Source organism: Fibroporia radiculosa (genome assembly GCF_000313525.1).
Source record: "Fibroporia radiculosa TFFH 294 genomic supercontigs, scaffold13168, whole genome shotgun sequence".
Classification (NCBI taxonomy): domain Eukaryota; kingdom Fungi; phylum Basidiomycota; class Agaricomycetes; order Polyporales; family Fibroporiaceae; genus Fibroporia; species Fibroporia radiculosa.
The window spans coordinates 3306-23105 of record NW_012133482.1 but is presented as its reverse complement, the minus strand read 5'-3'; the positions used below and the strand labels follow the sequence as shown (position 1 = coordinate 23105).

Sequence of the window (19800 nt, the reverse complement as noted above, 5' to 3'; positions counted from 1 at the left end):
GACTCGAGAATCGGCGCGGCTGCTGATGACCTATTCTGCGAATTCGCGGACCCTGGGCTTATCGTTGTCCTGGGAATTAGAACTTCATTTCTGCGACCTGGTAACCAACTGGCAACGGTTTGTAGTACGGCATGAGTAGGAATATAATTGCGCAACTGAACCGCCTGCGAATAACGTGATTATATGACTCCCTGCAAGGCGCCAAGGCAAAGCTCTAGTAAGATGGGCTGTACCTCATTCACTAGCAGCGCAGCCTAGCGTGTTCAAAAATTTCCTTCCTTCAACTTCTTTTTCTTCCGCTTTCTCCCAGACCCATCCTTCTCGTCATCCGCAGCAGCCTTGTTCAGCGGGGCACCTGCACCCTGGCTCTCATCTCGGGTCCTCTTTTTCCCGCCGACTTCGGATGCATCAGACTGTTGAGGCTGTGAGATTGTCGCGGGAGGAGTTGACATCGTAGGGTCTGAGAGAATATTGGCGTCTATTGTAGGTGGGGGAAGAGTGGGGGGCTGACTTGCAGATTCGGGCACGACAGCACCAGGAATCACAACTTTGGGTTCCGATAGCACTGCACGATATGTCCTACGAGTCTCTGTATGACGCATCAGCATAGGATGGCAAGCGGAACGCATATATGCTCACGTGCTCGCAGAATCAACGACTGGGGTACCTTGGTGGAGGCATCGTGTGCAATATTTTGCGCCAGGCCGAGGACTGTGATTCTTTGAATTCCAAAGCAGTAATGAATAAGGCCAAATACCAACATGATAAGAACTCACAAATTGGCCACATCCCGTGGCGCACGCAAGTCGGCGTCGTTAACTACACCTCCACTTACAAGAATGCCTTTCCCCTTCGTAACACGTACGACCTCCCTCGCGGCCGCCCACCAGTTGCGCCTGGCACTCGCACTCCCCTCGCCGCTGCCCCCGCTGACATCGCTCTCTGACCCAAGTGCACCAGCATACGCGATCTCGAACACTGCGCCGTTCTTGAGTGCAGTGCGCACGAGCGTGTGCTTCAGGTGGAACGGGAGGCGGGGGAGCGTCAGCGGGAGCGCAATAATATGCGTCGTGAGCGGGGATGGTTGTGTGTGCGTCAAGCACGCTTGCGAGAACGTGCCAAGTGTGGTTGGAAGGAGAGCGAGGAGGTCGTACGACGCGAAGAGAGCAGTATTCTGGTTCGTCTGTGGATCGTGAAGAGGTGAGTGGCGAATGCAAACGACAGCCTCTTCTACGCACCAGCCCAAAACCCTTCTCGCTCTCCTCATCTAGCACGATTGTCAGCCGTTTGAGCAAAGCAACACCCTCTCGCTTGCGGAGCTGCGCGAGGAGCGGGTCAAGGACGTTGACATGGTTCTTGGGGTCGACCTTCCGCTGTACGGACTGGTTGAACGCAAAAACGGTGTATCCTACTACGTGTTTTTTTGTTAGCGTTGTTCGCCACACAACCTCATGCACTGACAATGCACGAGCAGGTCGAGACGGTTTTCGATAGCGGATATCTGTGCGGGGGTGTACACAACAGAGGCCGCGTTTGCTTGCTGTTTCTCCTTTCCCTTTTTTGATGGTCCTTGAGAGGGACCCGGCCTGGATGATATGGGAGGTACAGGTACGCTGAGGTCGAAGAACATGATGACCTTATCCTTGAGCCGGCTGGCTGCGCTGAGCTGAGAATTGCAAAGCCGCCTTGCTTGAGCCTGAGGTTGCGACCGCCGACGACGTGCTTACCTGACTAAACAATCCTCGAGATAAGCTGCTGCCAATATATGCTCGAAAGTAGTACCAGCTATGCAATACCTCCTGCTGAGGTGGATCTGGTCCTAGGTTCTAACCGACAGGCTGTACCAAGTTCATTTTTGGAAGGCAATCCGGGTATTATAATTCCGGCATGCCATTTATTGTGAGCACTTAAATAAAGAAGGAATTAACGGCGCTTTGGAGGCTTGTAAATCAAAAGTACTATTAAATATAATATCCTTACTGCTTACTACTTGCCGTGTACTTATTCCCGATTTCGGCTAATGCTGCTAATCAACTTGTATCTTTCTGAGAATCTTGGTGGGTAGAATCTTCAGTTGATCCCCAGTGCGCTGCTTCACTCTCAGTTATAGACTAGTCGTCTAAATGCGCATCGGAGCACACTATAATACTCAGAAACTACTCAAGAACTGGTCCCGTACTTTCGGCATCTATTGGCGCGCACTTCACAGCGGGACACACATAGACCTGAGGAGGTAAAATAATGCATAACGGAACATATGGCCAAGTCGTCAAACCTCAAGGACGCTCTCGTTGGCGCCCCTTCCCTCATGACGTTTTCGCAGACCACTTTGTGCATGAGACCACGACCGTATCAATTCGGAGGGGACGAAGTCTTCTGACGGGTGTATTTCGCTAAGCAGCCATTTACGGACTGGTCGATGGCAGCGTCGAGGGCGGCGAGCATCATGAGAGGGATTTTGGTACGGAATCGAGGGCGGTTTGGGCGCCGAGACCAGATGGAAACGTCAGGTGGTTGATCAGCTGTGATTCCTGTCCGTTTTATCCCTACGCTGGCTTGCTCGCAGCGACGACGCCACTCTCCCAGACGAGTCAGGCCCAGCTGGGCTGCCCATCCCTCCGCTTCTCGCCCGAACCCCTCGGTTCAAACCGGCCGTTCGGAAAATGGTCGCATGGCATCCACCCTCCTATAAGCAGTAATTCCCAGCCCCTGTGTCCTCCCAAGCCCCTCCTTGCTCTCGACCTTAGCGTTGAGCTTGACGCACCACAAGGAGTGACCACCAGACACCCTCGACTCCAGTGTATATTCAAGCCAACGGTTGCTCGCAATGTCCAAGGCACTCGAGTCAGCAGCCGCGCTACCTGTGCAGCCACCTCCAGACGTAGCGCCGCCAAAGAAGAAGCAGCCGTATCCGTTCTGGCTCGGAGGTGCGCCCGGCTATCGTTTCTTCCAATTCAGTATCCAGAACTTTGACTTACTATGATCGCTGTGATCTTGTTATCTCCGCTGGGCAGGCGTTGCCGCAACTATCGCCGCATCCATAACCCAGTACGTAACTCAATCCCTTAATACCCGTGCTTCACCCCTGACTATTATGTGCATGGCGACTCTGCAGCCCCCTCGACCTTACCAAGGTGCGCATGCAAGCGACCGGCGACAAGGGCATGGTCCAGTCGCTTCGTAAGACCGTGCGCACGGCGGGCGCCCGTGGTCTCTTCGATGGTATCACAGGGACGTGGCTGCGGCAGATGTCCTACTCCCTGTGCCGCTTCTGGGCATACGACGAGAGCAAGAAAATCGTGGGTGCAGGTACGCCGTTTGTTCCGTCTCTCCGCTTGTCGATCTCACGTCTGTGTGTGCGGGGTAGGCTCCCAAGCGCCCGCGTGGAAGCTCGCGCTCGCGGGCAGTATGGGTGCGTCTATCTCTGAGCGTCTTCGTGCCAGATCTGAGCCATGTCCATCTGCTCGTAGCGGGAGGCATTGCCGGACTGGTCGGGAATCCGGGAGGTACGCCCCAGTGGCTGTATTTCATTTATTACCTTATGTATGTTATTTTTAGAGATCATCATGGTACGCAGTCGGTCCCGCCCCCGCATAGATCGGCTCGGTGACCTACGGCTATACGTAGGTCCGTTTGCAGGGCGATTTTGCAAAGCCGCCAGAAAAGCGACTGAATTACAAGCATGCCATCGATGGTCTGTTTCGCGTGAGTGTCTTTCGGAGGCATTCGCCACTTATATATAGGCTCTGACGATAATGTAGATGGTACGCGAAGAGGGATGGTCGTCACTGAGTCGAGGTGTTGGCCCCAATGTCTTCCGTGCGGTCCTCATGAATGCCAGTCAGCTCGCATCGTATGTTTTCTCGGCTAGGTACCGCATATAGCCACATAACGCCGCTATCGCAGGTATGATTTTACCAAGGCCGAGTTGCTGAAGACGGGATACTTTGAGGACAACATCAACGTCCACGTTGCTGCCAGTGTCGTTGCAGTACGCTTGTTCTTTCTTTTTGACACTACTTTTGGCTTCATGCTGCGATAAGGGTACGGTGGCGACGACTGTCTGCTCCCCCGCTGACGTTATCAAGGTGCGTCCCCAAGCTCATTTTATATAGCTATCACAACTCATGCCTCCTGATTAGAGCCGTGTCATGAGCGCGTCGGGCAAAGATGGCGCTGTAAGTGAACAACACGCTAATCACACCCGCCTGTGCTAATCATAGACCTTTCCCCCGCACGAACTTGCTTCATCTGCATCATCGGCCCTGTCGTTCCCGTCGCGCACGCGCGAGGACAGTCGACGATGCAAGTGATCCGGTCGTCATTCCGCAACGAGGGCGCGATGTTCATGTTCAAGGGCTGGCTTCCCGCGTGGTCACGGCTGCAGCCCACGACCATTCTCATCTTCGTTACGCTCGAACAACTCAAGAACGCCGTAGACTGGACGCGCTCCATTCGCGGGCAATGAACTGCGGCTTAGTATCTTAGCCTTGGGGCGGTCGTGAGCGTTTGAGCTTACGCTCAAGATGCCCGACTCGAGGTGTTGAATGAGGATGGTTGAAGAGCTTGGATTTATACCAAGACAATGTATCTAAGTATGTGATTGTAGGATGTGTGCGATGTTGTTGTATGGTGTGCTATAGCTGTTGTTATATACCAGTATATCAAGTGTGACAAGTATGACACCGGGGTATTGCGGCCCCGGGTGTATGCTCCATCAGCCTGATGCCACTTTAACGAAGTACATTGATACAACATATAATCATCGGTCTCAAATGACGACCCTTTATCCATCCTAAAATTAGATATTACAGTATGTTGTGAATCCCCCGTAACTCAAGTAATGGTGCATCCCTCAGGAAGCTTTGGTGAGCCGTCTGCGCCGAATTCCAGTCCTGGAGGAAGCGAGCCCATGATGTCGGGTGGTGGCGAGCCGTGGCTCTGCATCTGATCGCCTCTCAGCACGGCATAATTCAGACTAAGCATGGGAGAACGCACCTCCGTCACGAGTGCGACAACTTGCGAGCTCTTCTGTGGGTCGTCGTCTGAGTAGGCGGGGTCGTCGAATATTGCGACGATTTGCTCGGAAAGGGCGTATTGTGCCTCGTACCGTTTTTTGTCATCGGCGGACAATGTGGCGGCACTGTCTTTCAGGTATTCTGGAAACTGGATACGAAAGTAGACACGCATTGGTCAGCATAAGGTTACCATTCCTATGAGTGCCTACCTTGGTATGCAGCTCCTTGAGCGGTTCATACAGAACTTCTTTGCTCATCAACTGGGACATCATCCCTTCGAGGAACTTCTGTAGATCTTCGTCGGACTCTCCGCTCAAGTCTCCGAGTCCGTCTGTTAATTGCGCCATGAGCGCCTCAATTGGGTCCTGTGCATCCGTCTATGGACGGTCTAGCGAGCTTCCTGCCCACAGATAGCCAAAACACGCACCTGCATATTTGAATCGCTCTCTTTCAGTTTCTCCATCGCCTTCTTTATGCTCGCCTGGAACGCGTCCGTCTCGCCCGCAGCGTCAGTGGCTCCAGGCTGCCCTCCAGACTCCCGCCCCTCGCCTTTGCTCGCCGCGCCGGCAAGGAGATCGTCCGGTTCCAACGCGCCGTTCATGCTCTCCACCAACATCTTCTCCCACGCAGCCTTGAATGCCTCTTCCTGCTGCTTCTCCTCCTCCGTCTGCACCCCGGCGCCACCCAGCCCCTTAGTCGCGTCCGCATCGAGCCCCGCGTCACCGGCGATCTCGCGCATGAGTGATTCCATGCCGAGGGTCAGCTCGCGTGCAAAGTCTTCTGACAGATCTAAGCCGAGCAAGCCTGGCTGTGGCTGCGCTGAGGCGGGTTTGCTCGCCGAGTAGGGCGCGGGCGGTGATGTGACCGAGGAGGAAGCTGCGGGGGCTGTCACTGGTGTTCGAGACTTGGTCGGGGCCGCAGAGAACTGCTCGAGTACATCTGTTGTGAGGTCAATTGGGCAGGGTGCTTCAGTGAGTGGTGGACAGACCGTCCAGGTCGTCCAGGTCCTCGTCCTCGTCTACTCGTGCTTTTGGCGGCGCAGACATGGTGAGCGACCCGAGACAATAAGTAGTCCTGGCGAGCAGGTGCCGGTGAGCAGCCAGAGTATATGTACGTCAAAGATTGAGGTGAACTCACGTTGTTAGAAATTCTAAGACACCGAGATACGAATCAGTACTTGAATGTCCCCTCTGAGAGGAGATAATGCGGGAACGAATTTTCGAAGGCTCTCGAGACCGGAACCAAAGGTGATTCGGGACAATCGTAAATCACAGGCTGGCGATTGCCATGTAAGTATGTAGTCTACAAAAGACTAATACGATAACGTTTACCTAGATCTAAGCTATCAGATAAGAATGACTTTACTTGTGATAGCTTCATGATGACACGTGATAACTGGTCCGAAGTTGCTGAAGCCCCGGCGACTGAGCCACTTTCACTTCCTACTCGACCATCTTGCTCGAAGACGCCGTGTGGGCATTAACAACACTTGTGTCCTGTGTGCACGATGTCATTGTAAAGTGTGCATGCTCAGCCATCTGTTTACTATACATTGCTGCGCGGTAGACTTGAATATCTCCGCAGTCTTAGGGCGAACACAAACGCGCGCGCAGCGACGCAACACCGCAGGGTCTTTCGTCCTCTCTCCTAGTCTCTGAAGCCTCTACGCCATGGAGGTCAACAAATTGTTTGGGAAGCTTCCCGGCCTAGGATCCGGTTCAGGCTCTTCTCTTCCATTCCCTGTGCTCTTGCTCGCTGGTTTGGCAACTGTGACCGCCACCGTCGTATCTGCAACGTCCATCCTCTTGCACCTGAAGAACTACCGCAAACCAGTCTTACAACGGTTCGCTCTTACTGTGACCCGTTTCTTTTTATGCTGCGCGCAGACTAAATGGCCTTGATTTAGGATGGTCGTTCGTATCATGGTTATGGTCCCGATATACGCCATATCCTCATTCATCTCTTTGTTTTCGCTACAAGCGGCGTTCTTTATTGACGTGATTCGCGATATCTATGAGGTATGTCCAAAACATTGTATTTATTTTTAAGAGAAGCCTATGTTAGATTATGAGTTGGAGGCCCAGGGGAAGAGGGTGCTAAGCTCATGGTCATGGACATCCCTATTAGAGGATATTTCAAGTGCCCAAGTCGCATTAGCGCACTTTTGGTCAGTCCCCCGAATGCGGCAGCTGGATGGCTAGCAGCTGTCACACATCTGTAGTCCAATCCCTGCCGAAGTTGATACATATACGGAGCGATCAAAAGAATGACTATAGCATATGTCCACGGGGTTGGCTGGTGGTATGCGGTACAGGTAGATGTTGACTCTTGACAGTCTGTACACGGCCCTCAGCAGATGTCCTGAGAAGCCTTTTGTAATGTGCGGAGGGCTTGTCGCATCATTCGACCTTTCGAATACTCCGCAGTTGATATACACTCAAGTGCTCGTGCATCTCTGTTTTCTCTGATTCGGGTTCTTTCTATTTGCACTATGTGGAATGAATGGTCTGTCGCTGATTTTGTGCTTGTTTTTAGGCATTCGTAATTTATTGTTTCTTTGATCTCCTCATTGCTTATTTGGGCGGGGAGCGGTCATTATTGATCCTCCTCCATGGTCGACCACCGAAATATCCAATATTCCCTGGAAGCATCTTCTGGAAAGAAGTTGACGTCAGCGACCCGCATACTTTCTTATTTCTGAAACGCGGGGTCATCCGTAAGCATATACCTTTGTCTGACCCTGGACCGATTTCTCAGGTCTTAGTCTACAGAATATGTGCAAGTAAAGCCGATGCTTGCATTGGTCACTATCATACTCAAACTCATTGGGAAATTCAACGAGGGCGACCTGCGCGCGAATTCGGGCTATCTATACGTGAGCATCGTATACAATACGAGCATCTGCTTGAGTTTGTACTGCTTGGCGATCTTTTGGATGTGTGTCAATGATGATCTCCGACCTTTTAGGTCCGTCTGGATTCATTTAGTGGTGTCTCTGCGACATTGATACTGATACTTCCCCAGACCAATGCCGAAGTTCTTGTGTGTGAAAGGCATTTTGTTTTTCTCTTTCTGGCAGTCCATTCTTATCTCGATCCTCGTGGCGGCCGGCGCAATCAAGAAACTGGGTCCGTACACAGACAACGAACACATTTCACTTGGTCTCACGGACACGCTCATTTGTCTTGAGATGCCCGTGTTCGCCGTGGCGCACATGTACGCATTCGCAACAAGGGACTTTATGGACCCACGCACGTCATTCGTAGCGCGGATGCCAGTGCTATACGCGTTTCGGGATGCGTTTGGGTTCAAGGACGTCGTGGAGGATATCAAGGCGACGTTGCGTGGGGAAGGGATGGACTACCGTGAGTTTGAACCGAGCGAGGGATTCATACACCAGGGTGCTGGTCGTGACCGGCGGATCAGAGCCGGGCTTCGGTACAGCCAAGGAGGGAAGAAGAAATATTGGCTCCCCCAACATGCGCCATCGATGCGGCCGCCAGGGGTCGTGGAACGACGAGTGAACAAGATCGTGGAGCGGTTCGCAGGACAAGATCAGGGTGAAGAAGTGTATGCGCCGTTACTTCCTGGCCAAGCGGAGGAGGTTGTGCATACCGCCGAAGACTTGTGGACATCGCAGGGCGAAGGGCCCAGCCTTTTTGACAGCGACCCAACAGAGGATGAGGGCTTTGGCCTCCACTTCGGAGACATTGACGAGGCTGATGAAGAGCTTTTCGAGCACAGCAAAAAATATCTATTTGGCGACTACCTCTATCCATCTGTAGATGTGAGCTCGGAGGCCGCCCGGCAGTCTATGTGGGATGAAGAGGAACGGATCCTACGGGACGAACGCGGCGCATACTTCTCGCCCCTCACGCGCCCCGGACGTGCGCTAGGTGCAGCACGGCAGAACTACGGCGCGATGGGCAACTTCCAGCGAAGCGTCATACGGGAAAGACACGACTCGAGCGGCTCAGAGTCGGGGCATGGCAAAGGGAAGACGCGAATAGAAGGCGGGATGGCGCAGCGCCAGGTGATCATCGACAAGGAGCACGACCGCCTGCCAGAGGCCAAAATGGGCGAGGTGAAACTCCGGTGGACAAGCAGGGAACATACGCCGGCGCAGTCTCCTCGCGCGCGCACGCTGTCCGCCAGCGCACAGCCCATCCTCGCACGGGCGTCGTCTTCGTCGACATCACCGACAGACAGTCCGCAAAGCCGTCAACCACCGCCGTCTCCAAGGAAGGAGACTGAGCGGGCCGTGTTGCCGCCCGATGCTGTCGACCTCGTCGTGGAGGACCACCATGCGGCCGAGGAGGAAATGACACACGAAAGGCGCAAGGGCGAACCCGCTGTGCGCGGTAGCGCGCTGCACAAAGTGTATCGGAGGGGTTATCTCGCCGAAGACGAGCAAGGACAGCGCGAAGAGGGGGAGGTTGAGGTGCAGGAGGGCGAAGATACCTTGTTTGAGGTGGGAGACGAGGTGGACGAGATCATCGGCGCCCAGGACGAAGCTGTGGGTGAGCTGACGGTGGTGACAGGAACGCCACTTGCACATGCGCGGACGGCGATGTTCAGCCCGGAAATTCTCGACGATGAGAATCCGTGGGCGTGATGCGGCGGACAGTAATTTGCATTCACCACTTGTACGGTTTACTTCCTTCTGCATTGGGAACATCAAGATATCACATACCGGCATGGAGGTTCTTTGTCCATGGGTTCTGGGGCGAACACGATACCACGAGTCTGGTTGTTCAACATGTGCGTTCCTAGTACTAGTGCCTGGTCTGAGTCAGGAATGAGGGTATCGATGACAGCACTGACTACATTAGCAGGGCGCAAACGCTCAGCTGAAAGATGGCTAGGATATTGTTCCAGGGCGAAATGTACGCACACCGTGCCTGAACTTCGCTTCTGTGCTCGTCAGGTCTAACGGCAAAGAAAAATGTGACCTATACAATTCAAGAGATGGAAACTGAATCATATCAAATTGATGCAGGCGTCCACTGGCACAGTGAAGCCCAATAGTATATTCAGTACTTGAAAACAGCACCCGACCACTTGACATGAGATTGGTGATGTTTAGTCCTTGTTATAACGCAACGAATATGATGGGGAACAAACTGCGACATTCTGGCCGTTGAATTTTGGCCGAGACACGAACCACCGATGGACATCTCAACGTTCGCGTACTTGCGTGGGATGGCGCTTTCTAGTCGCGTAGAGCCTGATGGCGTGCATGCGGGTTCTCATAGCGCAACCCAGACATCAGATAACGCTGCACACCAATAGTTCCACCGAGCTAGATCGTTTGAATGGAATGCTATAGAGAGGGAAATGCTACTCGAGCATGTTCCCAGAACATTATGACAGATTGAGCAGCTGAGCAACTTTGGACTCTACATCTGACTTGGGGAGGTTATCCACCTCCACGTGCCTCTCTACCCCGCGTTCTGCGAACGGAGAAACATGTTGGTCAAGACGAGCGAGGTTAGAAAGCATAGCCAGTGGGCACACACACCATATCGCGCAAACACTCTCGCAGGCGTTCCCTTCGCCTCCCGTATCAAAATGGGTAGGTCAGGATTATGCTGCTTGAGCACTGGATACGTGGAGGAGATAAACTGCCTATAATATTGTGGTGCGCCTCAAACACAAGGAACACGATACCGGAGGGCATACCAACCTTGTGCCTGCTGATGCTGGTCCTGTTTGGCAGCACAGAATGCGTATTTCCCTGATTGCAGGAGACAGCGCTTTCGCAAAAGACATTGCACCGATAAGGAATGAGGCCCACAATCAAGTATTCGTGGATGGTTGGCAAGTAGAACTTGAAATGACCAGCGAAGGAGAATCCCCGAAACTCAAACAGTTCAACGAATGGCGATCACGTGCCGTACCCTGAACCTGAATCCTGATCATGACAGTCGCTCTTCGCGACCAATTTCGGACCAGTTTGACTGGAGAACAGCTCACAAAGACCCTCTCGCTTTTCTCTGGCATGGCCACGAAGATTCTCTGCAAATGACCGCTCTTTGACACTCTCGTCCGCAAAACTCTCAGCTCGGCTATTTCCGAAAGTGAACCCTGCGTATCCAGGCCAAATATTTGGTCGCAGACTGGAGCGTTCAGCGCGGCGACCACGCGACGACAACATTGGTAGAGACCGCCATGGACGACGACCACCATCGCTACGACGATGGCGCAGACAGCCGCAGGAACAGGTTGCCGTCATTCACAGAGGTCTTGTCTCGGCGGACACGACCCCCGGTAGACCTGTTCATGTTCTAGTGAGTCTACTCTTCGCGTCTTCACAGCGTCTTCACAGGCCCATGTCTTCCCCAGCCTGTTCCTCCAGCGTGAAGGCTCGGAAGATATACTCGATTTCTGGCTTGACGTTCAACAGCATGAAAATCTATGTCGCGCATATTTTAAAGACGTGCGCAAGTCGGGACGAACTATCAGGGAAGATTGGCCGGAGTACTGGGATTATGCGCGAAGGCGCGGATCGATATATGGCACGGTGGTGGGGATGAATCCACAGATGGGCACAAAGCGAAGCACAACGAGTACGACAGACATGCCCGACCAGGATAGACGCAACCTCGCCGGGTACGGCGACGAGAAAGCCGGGCGTAGCCCAAGTCCTCGCATGATGTCGACAACCCCGGCTACCGCCGTAGCCACTGAGCCACCGCGCTCTACGACCCCATTCTCTCTCTCCGGTCGCACACCTACTCTATTCAATATGCGACGTGCATCGCGCGCCCCGACAATAATTCCCCGCACCTCTGCTATCACGCGCCAGAACCTGATAGAATCTGCGGAACGCATATACTTCCGCTACCTGTCACCTGCCGGGACGGTTGGCTCAGCTGAAAACCATGAGATCTACCTGCCGCCCGCCCTCCGAGTACATACCTTTCCGCTGAACAGCTCTCATGAGCCCAAGTCGCAGAGTGACCTCAATATAATGGCACAGATCCCGGATATGTTCCATGCGCAGAAGGAATACTGTTTCCGTGCTATGGAGCAGGATGCGTTTCCGCGATTCTTGCGCGCGAAGGCATTCGGGAATTTGACACCAGTGTCGGCCCTAGTGCGGCTGATTGTGGGGCTAATTATCCTCTGGATCGGACTGGCGGTGGGATTCTCACTCATCTTCCTGGACGTGGAACCTAAGTCTAAGCGCTTCTTCGTGAGTGTCATCGTGGCTCCCCTAGAATTGTGCTAACTTCTGTTGATCAGCTCTTCTTGCCTTACGCCGTTGCCATCCTCTTCTTGATTTCCCACCAGTATGAGCTTGACCCCTTCCTCGTTTTCCTGGGCCAATCAGAGTCTACGCCGTTCCGCACGCTGCCCATTCGTGAACCATATGTCAAGAAGTTGCTGTTTGGGCGAGCGTTGTGGGTTACTGCCCTTGTTGCAGCATGTACGGTTGCGTTGACAATGATTTTCTGGGCGGTTCCCGGCAAGCGCCTATGAGTGGGAGGTGGATGTGAAGTGGGGACTACTCCTGGGCCTGCTGCAGTAAGTAGAAAGCTATCTCTGTCTCGGTCTATTTCGATGCTACGACTGCCTGTTACATCAAATTTGACGATACCTTATACCCTTCAATCATAACCTCGCTGTCGTTCTTTTGCCGCCTTAGGACCTCACTTATTCCATCCACGGATATTCCTTGATTTATGCCTATTACACAGAACAGTCTCGATAATTGTCCAACTACATATTGACTGGGTACACGAAAAGGGATTTTTTGGCGCAGTCAACCTCCTAAGTTTGAGCGAGTCGCAGAGGTGCGTGAGATGAGTTGTACCATCCGATTCCAGACTCTGCCAAATTAAGGTATTATACACGATACGAAGGTAAATGAGTGTAACGATGGAGGATCGAAGGTAGTCTACAACCAACAAGAGAATCCAGGTTGAATAAGTTGCACTCGATGAGCATGATTGTGGGAAGCCGGCATAGATGCCTTGTTCGGCAGAAGTCGACATACCCTACGCGTTGAGCTGTTCATTGGACTGCTGCGCGTTCTCCGCGTAATGCTGCAAGAAAATAAATACATGCAGCGTGGCTCGAATAAGATGAATACACACCGCCCTTTCCTCAGGACTCAGTGCTTTCCAATCCGCAGCACACTGCTTTATAAGGTGCTTGCCAATCTCAATACCGTGCAAGCCTTCTGGTACCGTAATTGTTCTGGAATGCTCCTTGACGTAGCTAATACATGGTGAGTAATGGAGGAAATACGATGATGGCCCACTCACAGGTTGAAGGGACGGATTGGTGTCTTGACCAATCCCTTCAGCTCTCGAGGTTGGGGGACTTTGTGCTTCCCCTCAGCCTTGCGTTGGGCATTGATTGTTTTCAGGACAGTTGGGTCAACCCGTTCAAGATATTCTTTCATGCGCTTGACATATGCCTCACGTTCGACTTGCAACTGATCATTATATTTCTGCCTGGTGATTAGGGGCTTTTATGTTGAGAACCGTGCTATTGGCGAATTACCTCTTTCTCGTAGTCAGACAGTGTCTTCCAGTGAGCGGCAGCCTCAGATGCAATGACTTTTGCTTTTGTACCCTTCAGAGCTGCATCCGCGCCATACTGCCTGTAATAATCCGTAAAGTATAAAGCATATATGGAAGGCGCTCCTTTCGGGGGCAAGTCCGCTTTAGCGATCTTTGTCGTCGCTGGTATCCTGACATATCAGCAACAGGTAACGCTAGTCAGTATATCAAACGTACCCTTTTTTGAAGGTATACTTGTCTCAGAGTCTTTCGCCTTCTTAGCCTTAGGCACACTCGCCTTCCTAGTTGTTTTCTTGGTTGGCTTTTCAGCCTTCTCAGCTTTTGTTCCCGCAGACCTCTCTTGTATCATTTTGGTAGGAGCATTCGCCTTCGCTCGAGACAAAGACGAGGTTGCGGTTGTCAAGAATGAACGCGTCTGCGTCTGAAGCGACGTGATAGGGGAACATCTCGAGGACGCCAGCGTGCTTACGCGTAGAATAGCGCGTTGCCCCACGTAAGAAAACATAATTTGGATAATCCGGAGCTGGATGCGCAAGTGAGGTCGTGATACAGACGTTGAATTTCTGAGCAACAACGGCGCGCCTCGACGCATCGTCACGAATATGGGTGTTTGCGCTTATTATGCAACAGCTTCTACACATTTCCACTTGTGGAAATTATGCGACAACGCCCACAACTTCTTCTCGTACCTCGCGACTGGTTCGTAGGCCTCATTAGCGAGTCTGTCGTCGACACTTACGACTTTTCATAGTTCCAAAATGACCTCCGCTCCACACAATGCTCGTCTGAGCTTCGATCCATCGGTACTTCCTATTGCGCAGTTGGAATCGCTAAAGTTCAAGGCGAACCAAATGATCGAGTCAATACAGCTCCTTCAGCGAACGATCGAGGTCGGTGGACAGAATGTAATGCCTGCGTGGCCGGATATATTATCAAAATACAACATTCTACTCTCGCAGTCCCATAGTCTTTCTATGTCGTTGCTTGGACCGGGCCACAACACGACGTCTTCACAGACACCAGGGAATCAATTCGAAAGACTGGCACTTCATCCAAGAGTAGCGATGACAGACCAACAGCTCGACAACGAGCTCATCCCACTCCTCCGCAATCAACAGACGACCGATGTGCTCAAAATAGAGAATGATATCGTGCGTCACCTCTCTGAGCATATGGAAACCAAGGGCTCCGTGGGCGTACTTAATCAAAATGCAAATACAAGTGGTAATGCGCTAGGGAGGCGGCCTGAGTATGAAGATGTTCTGCGCGAGTGCGAGCAAATTCGAGCCGAGCATGATGAAAGGATCGACCGGGCTGTACGGGCAGTCTCTATGCTTCGCGAGAAATACGACTGGAAAGCTCGTGTTGCTGTCGACCAGGAGGAGCCCGAGGAGCTTGAATGGGATCCTCGCTTGGATGCTGAGCCTTCGGGTCAAGCGCTTCCGAATCGTGCTGGCGCTCGAGGCGAGAGCGAAGATACTCCAAACGGAAGGCAAAGCAATGATAGCGATGAAGAGGAGGAACTGGAAGAGGTGCTTGGGAACGGGGACGACCAAACACCCGATGCTACACCTGGCGCAGGAGCGCCCCCCGAGATGGCCGGGAAGTAGCTGATTATCGACCATGGCATGTTCCTAATCCGAAAAAGAAGGACTAATTGTGAGCAATTTCTGACAGAGCTTGGCGAGCATTAATACCTCCGACTAATTGCGGCGTGAATAGATGGAGATATGGGTGTTAGTCGAACTCTCACATGGGTATATTCCACCACTGTGGTCTACGACGCCTCCCATCCACATATCCGAGGCCATCTTACCACGACTTTGGACTGCACTATCTGATATCCGACTGGATTGAGTCAAACTTCCTTCCCAACGGGGAGGTGTCTGGACTTGTGCTATAGGAATTGATTTGCTGCGGACATCTTACACAATTCGCGGCCACCGCGCGTTTACTGTGACATTCTTCTCAGCCATGGGTGTTGCATGACGATTTCCCGAAGTCGAGGTCATAAGCTTGTCATGAAGTTGCATCGCACGTGAGGTCTCGCAGGGAGTGTGTGGAAAAGTGCTAGAGATACGGCGGTGTGTGGTGAGTCTTTGAGTCTGTCTGGCTTCTACGGCTCGCTTTGTATCACCCAGATAGAGTTAGCTGTATTCTCAAGCTCTACATTGCATCCTTCTTGGCAGCATGCTATCCTCCAGAATTCCCTGTCACTTGCGGCGTGATTTTATATCTTCAGAACGTGTTAACCGACGCAAGCCATCAATTGTTTGACACGTCGTAGAACCCGCTGCAAGTCCGCATTATCTGGCGGTCACGATATGATATGGCGTGCCTTCAGCTCGCGCTCTGCGCTGATGTGGTGAGTGTCTCTTCATCTGAGTCTCACGCAGTTGTGTGCACCGTCGTTGTATCTGGCTCCAGCATGCTTCAGTGGTCACATTCTCCGACGATAAGATTGTCACCTCATGCTGCCCCCAAAACGACTAGACATACGAATATCAGTCACAGCGTGTTGCGAGTCACTCGCTCGCTAGTATCTCAGGCGTCGGTCTCGTGCTCTGGACCGGAATCAATGTCATTCTATCAGTCCGCTCTATACGATGAGGTGAGGGGTGGCGTTCTATGTCATGTGCTAGACCTTTGTGAGCGGCTGCGGTCACACCTTCAAGTATGTTGTGCCTACAGCGTCCTTGCGGGTCCGATTAACTTCCTTTGAAGCGGCTCCGCGGATTAATATGTTTGTCGATCATCTCATGGGAACAAGCTATATGGGCAGCGGCCTTTTCATCCCGCTGGGCCTCACATACTAGGGCGCTGGAAAATATTTCTGGTGTTTGTCTTTCCCATTAATGGTGAACTTCATACATCATACTTCTGATGCTCTTGGAAGGACCTGGTTCAGAACATCGTGCCACGTACCCACCCATTCTTGATGCATTCTCGGCTATTTCTTATGGGAATAGGATATTGAGGCAAATATATCGCAGTCTATCGGCGGCGCCAAGATATACTCCCTATTGGTCCCCCCGGAGACTTATTTATATAAGCTAGCAGATCGGTTAGTGTGAATCGCAAGCTGAGTTAATTATACTGAATCGTAGACTCAGATGGTACTTCAAGATTGCCGTATCCAGATTTCCTTTCACAGTCCGACGGTTATCACTCGTCGTGCATGTGCATGCGACTCTCCGGTATTGTATATAGCGGCGAATCTTCTGAAAACGCTCATGAGGTACCACAGATGTTTCTGAGCTATGTAAGAAGCATGCACATATTCAAATCGAATACGTCTTATAGTCACAGCAACGCGCTGCAGACAGAATCAAATAACTTACTGACTTTGAAGACCTCGGTGATAGTTCGGCGGCGCCAGCTTGTATATTACCCACACCTCTTCTTCTCTGAGATGAGTGGGATCCCCCGCTGTCATGTGCTGAGAATTTTATTTGTCAGACAGCCTGTGTCACTCAAGCACTTTAAGTCTCTAGGTAAGTATTTGCTATATGTCACGAGCAGACGCGACTGACTCGTAAGCAGATTAGATACAGTGCCAACAGGTCAGTCCCATACGTTTCATGTTCTTCGTATCAAACCACTGATTGAGCTTGTTTAAAAATATTGTAGAGGAGATGTCTACTGGAGATTGAAGCTTATCGTTTTAGTCATCGAGCACGCCCTCGACCTCAGAGTTCGGGGCCGAATGAGTAGTGGTATTAATGGATTAGTATCTCTTCGAGGCGAGAACCCTGAAAGCAGATTTCATATAGGTACACGCCCGCTATTTACAATCTGCGTGGAGTGAATGGCTGTCAAATGTGGCGCCCTACATGGGTGAATATTGTTTCCGAGGCGGATAACTGATTTTCGTGAAGCAAATCACTACTCATGGGGAGGACTCAATAAGGGAACGGCTTTGGTATCGGGGGCGTCTTGGAATGAGCCAGGTAAGTATGCACTGCGCGGTAATAAGTGCGAAGTTTGAATATAAGCGAGTGCTGATCGTGACCCGACTTCACACGGGATTGGCATGTGCGATCGAATTCGCAGTGATCCGGTCAAGAACACGGGCGTCGACGCCGAGTTGGCGGAAACCGCGCATCTTTCTTCTGGCATCGCATCGCATAGGTGTTCGGGGACGAGTACCAACTTAGACGAGTCTGGGTGGTCAGGGCGCTTTTCAGGATGCACTAGTGGGGTCGCTCATTTAAACTACGAGGACAGCAACAAGCAAGCTATAGCTCTAGACACGATACCAGGAACACTCTGGGCCCACGAGTCGCGTATGAAGATCCCTATGCGGTCGTATGCTCGCCTGAGCGGCTCCCCACCCACACTGTCGTGTGAATTCACTGAGCCAGATAGCTACAGACCAGTAGATTGTCTTGGTGACATTGGTAGGATGCTACTGACCCTCACGATACATTATCACAAGCGTGCGGCGCAGCTGCTCCATAGCGCCAAGGGCTGATGGACTTGCATCCAATCGTGGAGTTGTCGGTCTGTGGAGAATGGGGTTTCGCACACATCATCCGTTAGCAGCCACCTGACGCACTCGACTTGGCTTCCTTCTTTACCGTTCAAGTAGTGAGTGTCACATTTTTCATGCAGGCCGCCACGCTTTTGTCGGAGTGTCTAGATGTCCAGATAGACCGATACCGGGTCTCCCGCCACATTGTGGCAATATATGGAGGATGCACATGGTACAGCATTCTCCGTCCGATTTGTAACGGGGTTATAATTCTGGCTCTCCGATCATAGGAATTCATACTCAACATTACAACCACATCTCTCCGTCACGTTGACAGGTCCTGCGGCCCTCGGCCGCTTATGTTTGCATGTCGCAGCATAAGACAGGCCAGAGGCAACCCAGACCTAAGCGAGCGCTATCGTCGCCATGGAAGGATCCCAGGATATCAGATAAATATCCAGATACATCTATCAGATTAGATAAGCCGTCAAGGTTACATCTCCTGGGAACCGTCGGGCAGCTCAAGCCTTAGGTGGTTTGGGCCACATCGCGTGGAATCTTTACCTGCAAAAATGCATTGCGAACCGCCGGGCCACAGGAAATGCTCCGAGGACCGACGCATTGTATAACCCGACTATGGCGGAATCTCGGCGCGCATCTACTGCCGTGTGTGCACAGACTTGGGGACAAATGCCACGCAGGCCGTCCGTTGATGAGGTTGTTGCCAACGTAGTGGGACAGCTGTCTCACGTACTGAAAGTTCTCATGTGTGAGTAAAACTCCCATGCTGTCGGGAGGGATACACCGGCCTCATTGGCAAGGTGAGTTTCAGCCTCATGCCGTACATGTCGTGACTTCTCAGGACTCGCCGCGCAATCAGAGTACGAGACTACAACAATGTCATTGCCCCTGATATGATCATTCTGGGCCCGGATGATGAGCATGTTGGACACGGTTCGCAGTTCCCATACCTGTACGCCGCTGACGGTAGCTTTACCGCGATAGGCTGTGGCTTCATTGCGAATATGGTTGATTGACTTGGGCAGCTCCCTCACCGAGCATTTCTCGGTTTCAACATCTCCGGTACATCGCCATCATGGGAAAGCGACCACATTGACCACATATAAACCCACCGCAGTCCACTGCATGTGTAAGGGATTTTTCTGACCCTCCCTCTGGACCCTTCAGGTGCCCTCACTTGGCCGTTGGTCTTGTCGCCATCCTCTTTCCTGATCCGACATGACTGCTTCCACCTCGTCCAAGGTCAAGGTCACCGATAAGACCTTGCGCGTCGAGAGAGCGAAGGAGTATCCACAACAAGTCTGGTACTTAATTGCCTGCTTCATTGCGACTGTCGCGCTTTTCCAGTTCGTGTCCTGGGCCGTGACCAAGCTCACGAAGAAAGCGCCTTCGTCGGGTGATGCAGAGAGCGGTGCTCGGGCCTCCCGCCGCGGATTCTCGATTCGCCACATCCCCCGTGCAATCATAAATTTCTACAGGGTGATTGCCTTCCGCTGGACGTTACAGATCGGCAGCTCGTACACTCTCAACCTTGCCGAGGTGTTCGTCATCTGCGGATATACAGCCGCTCTTTTTGTGTGGGAGTTCATAAATAGTGAGTCGCCTCCGCAGGGGCAGGAGCACAAGTGCTAATGTTGACGTCCTTCAGCTACCGACCTCGAAGGGCAAAAATTCGATCTTTCGTATTGGGGCAACAGGGCAGGCACCATTGCTTCCATTCAATTTCCCCTTATTACCGCCCTTGGAACAAAGA

The 19800-nt window shown here is 52.2% G+C and overlaps 8 protein-coding genes across 8 annotated transcripts; 5 read left to right on the top strand and 3 right to left on the bottom strand.

Annotated features, from left to right (window-relative positions):
• Nucleotides 1–263: 263 nt before the first annotated feature.
• On the bottom strand, nucleotides 264–1630 carry FIBRA_07511 (uncharacterized protein; the record flags this gene model as incomplete). Its single annotated transcript, XM_012329190.1, has 5 exons — nucleotides 264–589; nucleotides 640–719; nucleotides 777–1183; nucleotides 1239–1411; nucleotides 1462–1630. The coding sequence occupies 5 exons, from the start codon at nucleotides 1628–1630 to the stop codon at nucleotides 264–266; spliced, it is 1155 nt and encodes a 384-aa protein (XP_012184580.1).
• A 1197-nt stretch (nucleotides 1631–2827) lies between these two features.
• Nucleotides 2828–4468, top strand: FIBRA_07510 (uncharacterized protein; the record flags this gene model as incomplete). Its single annotated transcript, XM_012329189.1, has 12 exons — nucleotides 2828–2927; nucleotides 3015–3048; nucleotides 3116–3309; nucleotides 3368–3412; nucleotides 3471–3506; nucleotides 3559–3569; nucleotides 3628–3705; nucleotides 3762–3853; nucleotides 3907–3991; nucleotides 4044–4088; nucleotides 4143–4182; nucleotides 4224–4468. The coding sequence occupies 12 exons, from the start codon at nucleotides 2828–2830 to the stop codon at nucleotides 4466–4468; spliced, it is 1005 nt and encodes a 334-aa protein (XP_012184579.1).
• Nucleotides 4469–4836: 368 nt separating this feature from the next.
• On the bottom strand, nucleotides 4837–6064 carry FIBRA_07509 (uncharacterized protein; the record flags this gene model as incomplete). Its single annotated transcript, XM_012329188.1, has 5 exons — nucleotides 4837–4947; nucleotides 4999–5166; nucleotides 5228–5395; nucleotides 5446–5957; nucleotides 6007–6064. The coding sequence occupies 5 exons, from the start codon at nucleotides 6062–6064 to the stop codon at nucleotides 4837–4839; spliced, it is 1017 nt and encodes a 338-aa protein (XP_012184578.1).
• Nucleotides 6065–6688: 624 nt separating this feature from the next.
• Nucleotides 6689–9633, top strand: FIBRA_07508 (uncharacterized protein; the record flags this gene model as incomplete). Its single annotated transcript, XM_012329187.1, has 5 exons — nucleotides 6689–6861; nucleotides 6925–7036; nucleotides 7554–7734; nucleotides 7790–7985; nucleotides 8043–9633. 5 exons carry the CDS (start codon nucleotides 6689–6691, stop codon nucleotides 9631–9633), a joined length of 2253 nt encoding a protein of 750 aa, XP_012184577.1.
• A 1556-nt stretch (nucleotides 9634–11189) lies between these two features.
• Nucleotides 11190–12503, top strand: FIBRA_07507 (uncharacterized protein; the record flags this gene model as incomplete). The annotated part of the gene is made up of 3 exons (XM_012329186.1): nucleotides 11190–11308; nucleotides 11364–12216; nucleotides 12267–12503. The coding sequence occupies 3 exons, from the start codon at nucleotides 11190–11192 to the stop codon at nucleotides 12501–12503; spliced, it is 1209 nt and encodes a 402-aa protein (XP_012184576.1).
• Nucleotides 12504–13021: 518 nt separating this feature from the next.
• Nucleotides 13022–14057, bottom strand: FIBRA_07506 (uncharacterized protein; the record flags this gene model as incomplete). The annotated part of the gene is made up of 5 exons (XM_012329185.1): nucleotides 13022–13069; nucleotides 13121–13244; nucleotides 13292–13479; nucleotides 13533–13714; nucleotides 13769–14057. The coding sequence occupies 5 exons, from the start codon at nucleotides 14055–14057 to the stop codon at nucleotides 13022–13024; spliced, it is 831 nt and encodes a 276-aa protein (XP_012184575.1).
• Nucleotides 14058–14310: 253 nt separating this feature from the next.
• Nucleotides 14311–15162, top strand: FIBRA_07505 (uncharacterized protein; the record flags this gene model as incomplete). The annotated part of the gene is made up of 1 exon (XM_012329184.1): nucleotides 14311–15162. One exon carries the CDS (start codon nucleotides 14311–14313, stop codon nucleotides 15160–15162), a length of 852 nt encoding a protein of 283 aa, XP_012184574.1.
• A 4103-nt stretch (nucleotides 15163–19265) lies between these two features.
• FIBRA_07504 (uncharacterized protein) lies at nucleotides 19266–19679 on the top strand (the record flags this gene model as incomplete). Its single annotated transcript, XM_012329183.1, has 1 exon — nucleotides 19266–19679. The coding sequence occupies one exon, from the start codon at nucleotides 19266–19268 to the stop codon at nucleotides 19677–19679; it is 414 nt and encodes a 137-aa protein (XP_012184573.1).
• Nucleotides 19680–19800: the final 121 nt, after the last annotated feature.